Source organism: Engystomops pustulosus, chromosome 8, assembly GCF_040894005.1.
Source record: "Engystomops pustulosus chromosome 8, aEngPut4.maternal, whole genome shotgun sequence".
Classification (NCBI taxonomy): Eukaryota; Metazoa; Chordata; class Amphibia; order Anura; family Leptodactylidae; genus Engystomops; species Engystomops pustulosus.
In genome coordinates, this window is record NC_092418.1 from 90,345,654 (window position 1) to 90,360,808 (window position 15,155).

Sequence of the window (15,155 nt, forward strand, 5' to 3'; positions counted from 1 at the left end):
CCCTTTTTTTAATGCCTTGATGTCCTTATTTCATCATGAAATACACTTTTACTTACCTAAGTGGCTTCCCCTGAAGTAACATAGACGTGTCCCCTACTGTCAGCACAGGCCACTTAATGTAGTGGCACCATTGTACAACCTGTGCCATGATGCAAACTAGCACATTCAAGCACATGTCATCCATGTAAGGTCCATACTTGCAGATCATTTGCTTGGTAATGGAATTATGTGACCTGTGAAGATGTCGAAGCATCATTTGCCAGCCTTCCATTTTTCTTTTGGATCCGCAAAAATGGATGCCATACGGATGACACTCTGACCAATTTTGGGAACAAAGGACTCGGTGACAAATTACATATTGATGACACACAGAACGCAAAAATGGAAAGCAGGTAGCCTTAAAGCAGCCAGCAGTCTGTTCTTCTGGCAGATAATTGTATATATTATGTCCTATCTATGACATCAGATACTGCTAAAAATGTAATTATTAATTAAATAATGAATTACTTAATTAAATTAATAATAAATTAAATCATAATAAATTAATTAATAAAATTAATTTAATGCTGGAAATGGTATAGAAACATCCCTCCCATACTTAAGTTTTTATTGCCTAGGTGTCCCTTCTGTGCCAAAACTACTTTCTCGAAAGTAGAGCTCCTTAGGTCTCCGGTTTCACATCTTGCTGGACCCAGGAGTGAGGTAGCTGCTGAGCATTGGATGTGCACCAGGAGGCTTTGTTATTGCTCTGGACTTCTTCTAACACCCCATATAGCACTTCAGCCTCGTTTGCATATTTCTACAATTAACTTTTGCCACTGAAGGTGATCATAGAAAATAAAAAAACAAAGGTATTGGTGACATGTGTGGGCATAGCCCTATGTAACATAGCAGTTACCGTATATACAAGAGTATTAGCCAAGTTTTTCAGGACAAAACACGGCTTAGCTCCGTACTCACCTTTCCGACGCCTCCCGCTGGCCCTCGTCTTGCTTCAGGTCCCTGTGCGCTGCTGACACCAGCTTTATAAACTCAGCCGCTTGCTGACACAAACAGAGGTGCCAGCGACACACACCAAATGACGCCGGCAAGCAGCTGACATCATAGTTTGTGTGCTGGCTGCACGTGGGGACCCGAAGATGGAACCGGAGGTCCGGAAGAAAGAATAGGACCTGCAGGGGGCGTCGGAAAGATGAGTACAGAGTTAATTTTTCCTGGTTATATACTGAGGGGCATGAATTAGCAGGCTATATACTGGGGGCAGTGGCTGGCTGGCTATATACTGGAAGGAGGGGGACTGGCTAGCTATATAATAGGGGGCAAGGGGAAGATGGTTCCCATAGATGAATCATGGTGACGGATTCCCTTTAAGAAACACCCCAACATTCCTGCAATATGCCGGGCAGATACCATTAATGTCATACATCTAAAAACAATTTATTTTGGCAACATTTTCCATTAATGCAATCTGGACTTAAATGATCTGCTCTGCAGCTAAACATGGGCTGACATGTGTATAAATCATAATGTCCTTGGCCTTTGAATAAACTTTTCTTCTCTTAATAAGCAATCCCGAAGCATCAGTGAAAAACTGAAACAAGTGAATTCGTTGGCAAGAGACAGACAAGGCCAGAGATCACTGGGGAAATATATTATCCTGCGTTGTCCTGACGTCCTCGGCTGGGGTCAACATTTACCCATGCGCGCGGTGCACCGAGGTCCCCTGTTATTCTTCCTGAATTGCTTTTTACTATGATTATCCAATTATGCATTCAAAAAATTTTATGCAAGCGGAATTGTGATCGCTGTCATTCCTATCAGCAGTTCTATATTTCCATTAAACGCTGGTTAAAAATACATATATGGTGCATTTTTCATTCCATAAGTAAAAGGATATGCTAAAAGCCCGGCGCTCAAAGTCAGTATCACGTCAGAATTCCCTCTCTTATAATTGCACAAAGACATCTAATAGCATAAAATGTAACACAGAGGTCACCTTTATGGCTTCTAATGGTTATCATTAAGCCAATATTATTTTCCTATGGTTGGTGAGGCCGATTTAATGAAAACTGAAGCTTTATGGAAATGTCCTGTTTTGTTTCAGGGAACTTGAGGTTGTTAAAAAAAATCTTTGTCAAAGAAGAAAATCAAGACATGGGGGAAATAATTTAAAATATTTAATCAGGGAAACCAAAAATTTGAGTTTTAATTGGTGATATCTCAGAGCAGCTATAATATAAATACATTAAAAGTCATTATTAACCCCTTCCTGCTCAGCTCCTGAGGTGAAAGCTTCTCCAGCCCTAAAACCTCTATGGGTCTACCGGCTGCAGTCTACGGGCGGCTGTGCTGCAACGTGGAGGGATCGGGGTCTGCGCTGGGAACTTGACCAGCGCCTCCTGTGCGGCACAGTATGAGGCAGTGTGTTCTCTGGCGTGACTGCGACAATTAGCATTTTCTGTTAAACATCCCCAATCACGGGTATACACTGGGGTGCTGCTGATTGATGCCAGCTGAGCGCCGGTGACAAGCTGAAACGGCATCAGCTCAACAGCGGATATATTCGTCACTGAGCATTAACTAGTAGAGCTCAGTGACGGACATATTAGTCGCAGAGCAGGAAGGGGTTTAAACAGCATTCACATCTTGGGGCTAAATGCACACCACCTTGTGTTTGGCCAAACTGGATCGTTGGTGAAGCACCCGGCAAGGTGGAGAAGGGTGAGAGCTCCTCTTCCCTCCCCTCTCCATTGAAAGGTGTGTGGCCACGCTGCTAATCCGGGCAGGAATAGGAGCCACCTTTTAGTTTGTGGCGTGATCACCCAGCTCAGTCAGGGTGCAGTGAGAAACTGTGTGCTCACTGCATCGTGACCGGGTTTCATAAAAGACAATGGTAGCCATGATTTGACAACACGACCATGAATCATGGGCTGTGAGCGTGGTGGATTTCATGGACCAACCACAGTGCAGAGGATGGACTCCAAGCATCATAGTGATATATAATATGAGGAGTTCCTTCTTCTCCGGTGTAAGAAAGAATACAGTTCGGCACTGATGTTTTGCGGGGAATAAGGGACTACGTACCTCTATGTCCCGGACTCAGCACTGGAGTTGGTCGATTAAATCTGTATAAAGGTCGGTAATTCACAGAACAATCATGCTTGTGGGCTTCTAACCTAAGACCCTCATACCTACTAGATACCTCATGGCTGAACAATCTCTCATCCAACACCAATCTTTCCCAACTCCCTTATGTACAAATGGCTTGAAAGTTCATCTGTAACAAATAAAGAGGCTGCCTGATTACTCTGGCATCTGGCTTATCTGCAGAGGAGAAATCCTCAACTTCGGCCAGGACAGATGTAGGAGAGTTGGGAGGTCCCTTAAAGACAAGATGGTTGACCACATCTGCAAAAATATGTGGATTTGGAAGTTTTTCATTGAACGGGGATCAAATTTAGGACCTGACGAGTTCTACACCTTGGTGACAGTCTAGCCACAGGGAAGGTGAACGAACCAGAGCTTGTTCTGCCTTTTCTTTGCATTGCACTATTGCAGAGAGAACGGCAACTTTGTGTTGAATTAATAATTTGGTGTCTGTTAGTAGACTGACATCTGAATTATATTTACGTGTAATACTGTTAAACTTTAATTTATAGTAAGGGAAACTATCACCACCACCAAATTAGAACATTTTTAAGTAAAGTTATCCACTCCAATCTGGTCTTGTTCAGCCAATTCCAGCGGCCCCTCTCATCCTCACTCATTTTTACTTCTCCCCATGCCCTATGCCTCCTTTTCACTATTTAGCACTTCATGTCATGTGACCAGGCTAATGTCATCTAAGGTCCTTTACCTACTAACATCTGTAAAATCTACCCCATGTATGTATCTGATCACATGAAATCCCAATATACCTCCTTGGAGGTTGGGGAGGAGTAGAAGTCCATGGAGGAATGCTACATTTTTTTGTGATCCAATACATGCATGGGGTAGATTTAGAAAATGTTTGAGAGTAAAGGACCTTAGATGACATCACCTTGGTCATATGACATGAAGTGCTGAATGATAAGAAGCAAGCAAAGGGCATGGTGAGGAGTAGAAGTGAGTGAGGATGGGAGGGGTCATCGGACTTGACACACTCCTTCCAACTCAATGCTTGATCTGGCTGCATGCCAGGTAAGATATCAAAGTTGATTTTATGGGGATGTGAGGGAAATAATTTTTTAGCTAAAAGAAGGGTGGCATTTAGTTTATAGGGCTTTAGGGGAACCTGTCACTAACTGTATTTGTGGCTGTATGGTGACAGGTTCCGTCTAAGTCTATGCTGTCTAGTCCACGTAAGATTGCCTATAGCCACCCTCATGTGAAGCTGTCTCATGTAAAAGTACAGTTAATCACAAAATCCTACTAGCATCTAATACACAGGGGTCCAGTAAGACTCATCAGAAACACATTTTTAATTTATTTTACTTGCAGACACACTTCATTACAAAATCTCTCCCCAACAAATTTCCATATCTCGTCTTTCCAGATAGATGGAACATTTGAGGGGGCAAGGGTCAGGGTGCATTTAAGTTAAATGCAGATCAGGTGATGTCTTTTGGTTTTATGTGTAGTAGGACTGACAAGATCCTGGCATAGATCACTGAGTCAAAGGCAATTACTTCTATAGCGCCACCAGATACAAAGTTCTGTATGTTTGACATACATTCTAATGAGAAGCGATTAGCGGCACACTGCAGCAAGTAATCCGTCTAATAACAGTAAATTGCTTTGTTCTGTAATACTGAAACCACTGGATAATCTGCCATTCCTAATACAACCAGAATAAATATGTTCTCTTCAATTTTAAGCGGAGTAGAAATTCATTAAGAGCATTGAAAGTGGCTGATTAGAGAAATACAATACTTAAATATACTGTAATTCCTCTTAATACAGCATGACAGATCGGGGGATTGAAATGTGTTGATGAATCCCATTCTACCACGGATGGCTCAATACAAGACAATTGCCTGAAGAATGTATTTAAGAAGGGTAATCTGTATTGCCAGGACCCGCGGCGTTTAATTACCGTGAAGCAGACAAGACTAAAATGTTGAATGTTATTAGTGAAGAAATGTGAAAGGGCTTAAAATAAACAGGATTCGGTGCTGCTGGGCTTAGAACTTTGATATAAAGGAGGCTTTGTGTTCTTGTAGTTTTTTTCCACAGCAAGTAACTTCTGCCCTTTTTGTAGAGAATGAACAAAGTACAAGGGAAAAGAAAAGTTAAAAGTTGTCAAGTAATATAACATGCGGAGAAAATGTTTAATGACAAACAATTACAAAAGGAGAACTGTGGATCAAGACATAAGATATAACCACACTTTACCGCACCCATAAATCCGCTGGAATTTGTCCTTATTTTCACCCAATATAGCCAGGAAAAGGAAAGCTTTACAAACAGGAGGCCACTAGAGTGCTAGTCCACAAGTGAGATTGTTATGACCATCTCCCTTTGTGGTTCTGTAGGATTTACCTGCCCGCAAACACAGAACTTCAGTAGCTCTACATTCGGGCTTGTAAATTGGGTGGAGAGTTTGTCTGAACAAACTGAATTGTGCACAAATGGCCTTTGACATTGTGAGGCATATTTACTTACCCAGTCCTGTTGCGATCCCCGAGGTGCGTTGTCCGATGAGAATGAAGTCTGGCGCGATTCAACAAGATCGTGCGCCCGAGATCCTGCATGTGTCGCTTCCATGCTCAGGTCCGCTGAAGTTCACCTTCTTCTCTATGTGAGTGCATGTCTTGCGACACAATTTGAATTTTAAATCCCATGCTTAGTCCTGACAGCCACGCCCCCGATTTGTGTTGCATGAAAGTCGTCGCGATTGCGGCAAAATCTGATTGCGTGCACCAAAAACCCCTGTTAAATGTGCAGCAAATCGGAAATAGTCGGGAAACACGACTGAAAGGCGGGCCGCAGACCCCTAGTAATTGTGCGCCTGTAAGAGAGCTTTAAAGTGAACCTGTCTTGGCGATTTAAGACACTCAACCACTCACACGACCTTATAAACCAGTGGTTTAGTGACCCAAATCGCCCTGTATGATCTATTTAAAAAGGCGTTTAAAAAATAAACTTTATACTCACCTCATTCCCTTTGACAACTGGCATGTTGTGGTAAGTGAAGCCGATGCAGTACACCCCAGATTTACTGTGCAGGGAAAGTATGTACGGCGCATGCACAACGACACTGAGTCATTAGCCCGGCTTCACTTACTGTATCACCGCCGATGTGGCAGGACTCACATTTAGGTATAAGTATAAAAGTTTGGGTTTTTAAACATTTTTTCAAAGACTGCCCTCATCCAGGTCAATTTGGGACCCAAAACCACAGGTCCATAGGGACTTGTAGTTGGTTTAGGGTCCCAATTGGACCCGACAGGCCCTCTCTATGCTGAATATGGTTGCCGCAACAGTTCTTAGAACATTACACCAATGTTGGGTTGGCCAGTAATGTATTACAGCTATTAAAAAAATGTATATTCCCAGACAACCTCTTTAATATGTGAGCAGATTACTGAATTATACTGAAGTAAAAGTGAAAGATCTTCCTGTGGGCTTAGTTGTGCCTCCCCCGACGGAAATGGGGATGATTAGGGCGCCGGTGGTTTCCCATATTGAGAGGGATGGAATCCTTTCCCTCCCTCCTTTTCTTTTTCTCCTTCTCTATCTTTTCTCCACTCGAGCCCTGCGACTCCTGTGTGACTTGCATTGATCTCTACAATGTTTTGATGCATTGGTTGTGCCACATATTCGTATGTTCACACTTGAAAATGAATAAAACTTTGAAAAAGTGTAGCCTTGTAGCATGCATAGAAAGAAGCGAGGAGGACCAGGAACATTGCTGCTTAGTCCAGTCTAATAATATGCCAACTATTGATAGACTATAATGAGCAACATTTGGGCAGATTCATTAATCCATTTACATTATTTGTGACACATTTATTAAAGGGAACCTGTCATCAGAAAGATAATTTTTACATCATGACAGGTTCCATTAGCACGTTGACTTCAAATATGCATTTGTGATGCATTATAATAACTGCAGTGCGCTTTAATTGCTTCTTTAACATTACCTGGCTCCCTGACAACAGTTTTGAGTCCCAGGGGGAGGAGGGGTGGGGAAATTCCGTCCTCATCTCTATTCTCCTTCCATTGTTCTCACTCATCACTTTCCCCCACCGTCAGCCTCTGCCCTCCTACCTCAACCCGCTTACATCAGCTTACTGCCACAAGCAATTCTCTTTTGAACTGCACTGGGACTCGCCCCACAGTACTGGCAGGGAGCCAAGTATTGTTAAAGAAACAATTAAAAAGTAGTCATATTTGAAATCAACATGCCTAATGCTATTGGAACCTGTCATCACGTAAAAACGACCTTCCTAATGACAGGTTCCCTTTAACGGTATTTCAGAGTTTTTAGACACTTTTGAGACTGGCATGACAAAAGGGTCATGTCCAATATTGTGCCAAAAATTACTGTGATACCATTGATTGTCCCACACCATCCACAGGTGTCTCACCACTACCTGTCCACAGTATTGAAATATTAATAAATAAAATCAGTACAATATTTCAACTTTAAGAGAGATTTAAAATTGCAAAAAGAAAACTCCCACAAATCCCACAGAACTTGTTTTTAATTGTTAATGGTAACAAGATGACAGTGACATAAATGTAGATCCATTCCTATTTTCATAATAATTTAGGAAAATGAGAAATAATACAGATCCAATTCAATTCTGAATCCTTACATTTTTGGAAATGACTTTACTTTTATGGCTTTACTTAAAAAACAACGAAATATATTTACAAATCTCAGGCTACGAGTCTCTCCAGCCTTGTGAATGTATTTGTATAATGGCAACACAGAACCATATAGAAAACGCTGAGATATATTCATCTTGTGTCACAGTAAACCCATTTGTGATCAAACAGAGCAATAAATATGCAATTCCTCAATGGAAGTGTTAGATAAGCCATTTTTCGCACATTATAATAAATAATATGTTTTCGGCAGAACACTCAGGCTCGGAAAGTTACTCTATTGGCAAATTTTAACACACAAAAGCTTCATTTAAACGGCAGCCAACACTGAAATGTTTGCCAGACAATTTTATCCACATAATTATCCAACAGCAATAAGAACGCAAAAATTTGGGCATCACAAAAAAATGACACAATCATTACCATATCTCCCGTTTCTTGTTGTCCAATACATAAAAGCAACGTAAAAACAAATTCTTCTAAGACAGAACTGACCTAAAAAGTGTGTATACAGGAGTAGATTTTTTAAAAATTTATTACAAAAGCCAAAACTGGTTGACTTTGTGATTCACACATTACAAAAAGTTCCAAAAACAACAACAAAAAATCCTTCATATTTTGATATTTAAAACATTTCATTCGCTACTGTCATCTGACCAATCAAAATCACTGAAGCCGATTGTCATGTTAATCTTCTTTCCTTTCCTGACAGAGGTGGTTTTGGTGGAGTTTTGCTTGGCTTGCATGTTAATTTGCATTCCAGAATGCAGGACAGGTCCTACAACTCCCATGTCGAACATATTCCCGAAGCCCTTCATCATGGCCTGCAGGCTTTTGTTCACGTTATCTACCTCCCCGTTACTGGTGGCTGTGATCTGACATGACATCTCTGCGCTGTTTGACTCCTCTGTTTTAGATTCAAAGAAACACTTCTGAGAAATTCTTGGAGCAATAGGGAAAAAAAGCTATTAAAAAAAGAGAAGGAAATGATAGAAGGAAAAAAGGAAAAGTTAAAATCAATCTAAATCAAAGGATCCATAAATAAACTGGATTAGTTGGTAGTAAATGGAAAGTAAAATGATTAATGAATCAAAACAGGTGACATGCACATTGACGTCCCACGTGGCCTTTGATTGTGTTTTCTATGATTTTTTTTGTATTATTGGTAAAGACAACTCAGAAGAGGAAAAAAAAGAAAAGCTTTTTTTTTAAAGATAACATAAAAAGCAGGCAATAAAGTCCATAAAACAGTTTTTTAGCACAATTCAACTGTTTATGACTTTAATTAAAGGGAACCTGTCAGCAGACATTGACCTAATAACCAATGCCAATATGTTGTAAATCGGATTAACACCTTCTATATCACGTTTCTTTCACAGCACAGCATGGTGGCATCACCCAGAAAATCGACTTTAAAGTGAGATGTCAATTAGTTGTATAAAGTTACGAAGGTGGAGAGTTCAGCACTGAAGTCAAGCTCTCCCCCACCTCAGAATGTCCATTTTGCTGTGTGTGTGAGATCACAAAAGAGGGGGTGCTCCAAGGCGGGGAGAGCTTGACTTCAGTGCGGAGCTCTCTGCCTCCATGACGTCATACAACCAATTTGCATCTCCATTCAAAATTGATCTTCTGGATGATGCCACTGTGATGGCCCATGATGGAAACGTGATCTAGTAGGTGTTAATCTACTTCGCAACATACTGTTAGTGGTTTATTAGGTCCATTTTTGCTGACAGGTTCCCTTTAAGTAAAAAATAGCACTCAGATCCCTAATCATCCCCCCTACCCGGAAGGTTGTCTGGTTCTATATTAAAACAAACATTGGGGTCATGGATTTTATGGCCCTACATAATGTTGAATTAAAAAGAAATGATTTATTTTAGCTTAGGACAAGTCAATGCTATTGGTTGGTTTATATTATATAAAATAGTACTACTGGGACTGATAAAAAGATGTTTGCTTAGGGTTGAAGAGTGTTACATTGAAAAGGATGGATTTTTACTGGAAGATACTTTTATGCCAACCCCACACACACATATGCACTCATCCTTATTTAAGGGTGTCTAGCCTGAACTCCAAATTTCTAACAAATATGTATGTGAATGTAGGTATATACAATATTTATATCAGTGATTATGTTATGTTGATGGCCTGTAAGGTGCGGCCTGTAAGGTGCAGGTTGACACATTGGGGCTCATTTACTAAGGGTCCGCGGACCGCATTTTCGTTGGGTTTCCCGATGATTTCCGCTTTGCAACGCATTTAACAGAGGTTTTTGGCGCACGCGTTCGGATTTTGGCGCCGGCTTTCATGCCTCGCAGATCGGGGGTGTGGCCGTCGGACAACCCGACGGATTCGCACTACACACGGGATTTAAATTTCAAATTGTGTCGCAAGACATGCACTTACATGCACCGGGAAGAAGAAGGTGAACTCCAGCGGACCTCAGCGGGAAAGCGACAGATGCAGGAAATCGGGCGCACGAGCTACATGAATCGCGCCAGACTTCATCTTCGTCGGACCGTCTGGATGGGGGAGCGCGACCGGACCATGTAAGTAAATTTGCCCCATTTGGGCACATTTACTAAGAACAGTGCAGTTTATACTATTTGCAGTTTGTCTGCGTGGTGTGCAGAGGGCGCCAGATTCAGGATTTTTGTCGTCCGTCCTTCATGAATCTGGCGCCTCCTGCACTGCTCCGACTTTTTTTGGTTGCACCTTTAAACATACGACAATTCTGTCGGACATTGCATGTTAAATGTGGCACACGGTCCGACTGAGTGCAGAAATTTGTATCACATGAAGAAAAGTGCAGTCATGACACAAAAGGGTCACGTGTGACACATATGTGTCTCGGACGTCTCTTAAATACGAAGCAGTTTGCAGTAGAAAGAATGTGCAAAGTCTGACATAAAACGCGCTCAGCCCTTAGTAAATGTGTCCCATTGGGTCGAATTTTGGAATCCCGTGAAAAATGTAAAGATACTTGAGGTCTTGTTAGAGATTGCTTACGGCAATGCATATATGGTTCAAGTTAATTATGGAATATTATTGGAAACGAAAATCTTGATGTTCCAGTACAATCTGCAGCATTATCAGTGCCTGAACCTTAATTATAAAATTTCTGAAGAAGTGGACTACAACCCCTTCACTTAATAGCTGGATTTTATTTCCATTATCTTCTGATACTGTATTGCAATAGTACCAGACAATCTTCAACTTCATTGAGTATGGGATTGAGTAAATGGGGAGGAGATCTTATTGTAAATTACACTGAACAACAGTTCGGTTTTTTTATATGTAGCAGGTTTCTATATGTTTCTAGGTTTTACGGTTTACAGTGTTTGTGCCACTGGCATTGTTTTTAAAGGGAAAGGAATGAGTCACCAGAAAATTACCTGTCACACGAAAATTATACATTTTTTACATCAATTGTAATACCCTCTTCACAAAATAGGGGAAAACAAACGGATGGGTAGGGGTATTAGGGGTATGACTGCTGAGACACCCACCAATCATTAGAAGGGATCCCACGGATCACAAGAATGGAGGTCCTAATCGCACTAATTAATAGGGGATAGCAATTTGATCAGTGTATGGCTGCATTCACATGGGCATATGCCCATCTGACTGTAGCCGGCCGAGCATACATCAGGCGCGCTGGAGAAGAGGTCAAGGCACGGCATGAAGAGCACTCCGCACTGAGTATACACGTCCCTCATACGTCCATGTGAATGCACCCTATGTCTGACTGCTGGGACCAACATCAATTATGAGATCTATCCCACTGTTCAGAAGAATGAGGCCCTAAATTTCAGTAATTGTTAGGGAATAAAAAAATAGGTTATAACACTCAGTGGGGTTCTAACTGCTGGTACCCCCTCAATCATTAGAACAGACCCCAGGATGGGAGTCCTGTGTAAACTAATTGATTTAAGATGAAGGTTGAATGTTGGAAATAGCTGGGCACAGAATTATCCCTGAATAAATACAACCCAGGATTAACTGATAGATGGGAGTGCTGGGTGTCTATGACAATGACAATGTGATACTATCGTTCGGCCCAAAAAACACTTTAAAGGGAACCTGTCATCATATATTGGCCAAATAAAATGTTGTCTAGAAGCTTTACACCTTGCAGATCATGTTTTTTCATGGCCCAGTGTGGTTCCATCGTCCCAAAAAAAATCTACTTTTAAGTGAAACGTTAATTGTTTGTATAAAGTCAAGGAGGCGGAGAGTTTATCACTGAAGTCAAACTCTCCCTTCCTCTGAACGCCTCCTCCTCTGTGATTTGCATACTGGACTTGACTTCTGGAGATCTAGTTAGTGATGTCTCTGGGTGTAAAACAATTGATTCTAGTGAAGGGGGCTTTCTGAAGGCAAGGAGACCTTGAATTCATTCTCCAAGCCTCCGCTTTCATGACTTTATGCAACCAGTTTACATCTCACTTCAAAGCTGATTTTCTGGATGATGCCACCACACTGGACCATGAAAGAAACACAATCTGGAAGGTCTTCATCTGCTTGAGAAAATACAGGTAGTGGTTTATTTCTTCTGACTGGTTCCCTTTAATGATAATTTGTTCTTCACTTTTTCTGACATAATAATAGACGATTGTCTAACTCTAACGTTCTACTATCTCAATGGCATTTCTTTCAATATAAATGTAGTTTGGTCCAAATAAATTTAGGAGCCACAAGCAATCGGGGGAAAGAATTTATTTGAAAATCTGAAGAAATATACAATGAAAAACATGTGGATAGCTTTATAACATACATAGGTAAGTCATTAGAAAAATATTAACCAATTACATTTGAGTGTAACAATAATAACACACGACATGCAGATCATGCAGGATAAGCACAATTGGGAATACTTATAAAGATAATCTTTTTGAGAATTTGGGACAAAACATTGATTGGTTAATTAACATTAATTTGAATATTATCATATCCAGCATTGGTAGTGCCACCATTGTCCACTGGATGTGGGTCAAAGCAATCTTACCCCTGTTAATTTCTAAAATGGAGCAAGAGAGGTGCAAGTCTCCCATCTAGGTGGCTAGATAGTAAGGCACTGACTTTAGTGTCTAATCGGTAATGGTCCAACACCGTGCAATCCTAACAGCACCGGTGGCACATCCACATTGTGTATGAGAAAAACCCATGAAAGCTAAAGACATTGCTAAAAATTAATTATAATTATATATTATTATGATTGGTCCCAAAATCATGATAAAGATATCTGTTAAATATTCCACAACTTGTTCAGCTAGGTAGAGGTTGATAGATTTGTGATGCCAAAATACAAGCCAAAAAAAAGTTATTGCATGACATAACATAGTATAACTGTGTAATTGTATCCAATATAAAATGTCTAAACCCGTTAAAAGTATAGTGCATTTAAAAAGACAGATACCAGTCGTATGATTGGCTGCTCTGGCCATGTGACGTCATTATGGATATGACATCACTACCCTGGGGGCTTGTTAGTGCAATCCCACTGCAATTGCAATACAAGGCACAGCCCCTGAACAAAAGTTTATAATGAACTGAACAATTATATACAAACTAAATATTGCTTTAAAACACTCCACAATTTTTGGCATAGAAAACACAAAAATGAAATAATCTGACGAGTTTAATAAAAAATTCTTCCAAGTAGCTGAATACCTTAATACAACGCGCAGTACAAATTTCTCATCTTTTATCATACTTCAGTCTCCAGGGTATTAATGTCACCAATTAATTCATTATATGAGATTTTACTAATCAAGCCGTTTATTCTAATCAATGTCCATCACCAGAGTTACACAGCGATTGCGGTGCTGGAAACTTTGACGTCTACTTTTCTTCCGCCATAATTACCCACTTGTATCTGGACACATCTAGTAGATTGTTCCACACAAAGAACAATGGAATGATTCTAAAAAGGTTTTTTTTTCCCATATGTGTCAGAGATAAATTTGTCATTTATAATCATATCATGGGGGTGCAAGGCACTTAATTTCCTGCACAGACCCCATTATTCCCTATAGCTATCAGTGGGTGTCCCAAATGTCCTAACTCCATTGGCACTACAACATAAAATATGTGTTGAATTGGTCAATAAATTAATATGTTTATATATGTTTATATATTATTATTTTAAAGGACATCTACCACCAGGATGAATGATTGCAAACCAAGCACACTGACATACTGGTATGTGCTCCCTCTGGTAGGATCCCCTCTTCCTTAAGCTTCTTATGCCCTTGTTTTAAGAAGGCTTTAAAAATTATGCTAATGAGCCCGAGGGCTCCAAGTTCAAATAACACCTATGGAGCCCAGAGCACCTAAGGGGGCTATGTAAAAACCAGGTTGGAGTTAGCAAAAAAGTTTTCCAGGAAGAGATAAGGAAAACCTTGCCACCATTGCTACCTTAAATAATTTCTTACCCCCATCCTGGAAAACGTTTATGTTTATTCCTTACCCAGAATTCTCAGCAGAGCTCTGTATGCATATAACGGGATCCTGCAAAAGCAATCTCTTTAAGGGGTGTTCCCACTTCGGCACATTAATGTTATTGTTTGTATTATAAAAAGTTATACAATTTTCCAATATACTTTCTGGATCAATTCCTCATCGTTTTCTAGATCTCTGCCTGCTGTCATTCTATGGAAAGCTCCTATGTTTACTTCCAGTGGATAGAAATCTGACCATGGTCACACAGGTGCACGGCTCCTAATATGACACAGCTCTGATTACTCTCTATGATATAACGAGCCGTGCACCTGTGTGACCATGGTCAGATTTCTATCCACTGGAAGTAAACATAGAAGCTTTCTATAGAAGGACAGCAAGCAGAGATCTAGAAAACTGTGAGGAATTGATCCAGAAAGTATATTGGAAAATTGTATAACTTTTTATAATACAAACAAATTTCTAATGACTAATAAAAACTATACACAAGGAGCAAAAAAAGAAATAGGCAAAAAAGGAAAAAATAAAAAGTGAATCGATTGGACTAATAATTGTGATTAACAGAAAATAAATAAAGTGGAGGATGTTGCAGCCATGAACTTACGTCCGCTTCGCAACATCATAAGAAACGGCGGGTTTTGAAGTTCTTGACAGTTATGTTGCAGTCTATGTCTCCTACAGGGTCATTATATGACTAAAAAGGGTTTACACGGCTTAATTGGAATCTAGTCCGTTTTTGAACACTCAAAAGTTTCATCCTGTGATGCGTTCCGGCTTCTTGTAAGTACAACCCTATTTATTCCCTCAAGCAAGGGACACAATGTGAACTTGCCTTCTTTCAATGATCTAGACGCTGAAACAGAGGTCACACATCA

The 15,155-nt window shown here is 40.4% G+C and overlaps 1 protein-coding gene across 3 annotated transcripts in view; it reads right to left on the minus strand.

Annotated features, from left to right (window-relative positions):
• The window catches only part of MAP3K20 (mitogen-activated protein kinase kinase kinase 20), a 116,075-nt gene that overhangs the window by 31,601 nt on the left and 69,319 nt on the right, over window positions 1-15,155 (minus strand). The window contains exon 12 of one of the 3 annotated variants that reach the window (XM_072121705.1): window positions 7,671-8,780. The exons of the other annotated variants lie outside the window; for them this stretch is intronic. Coding sequence (XP_071977806.1) covers window positions 8,451-8,780 — 330 coding nt within the window. The 3' untranslated portion in view covers window positions 7,671-8,450. Of the gene's footprint in view, window positions 1-7,670; window positions 8,781-15,155 lie in introns of those variants that run through there. 3 annotated transcript variants of the gene reach the window in all.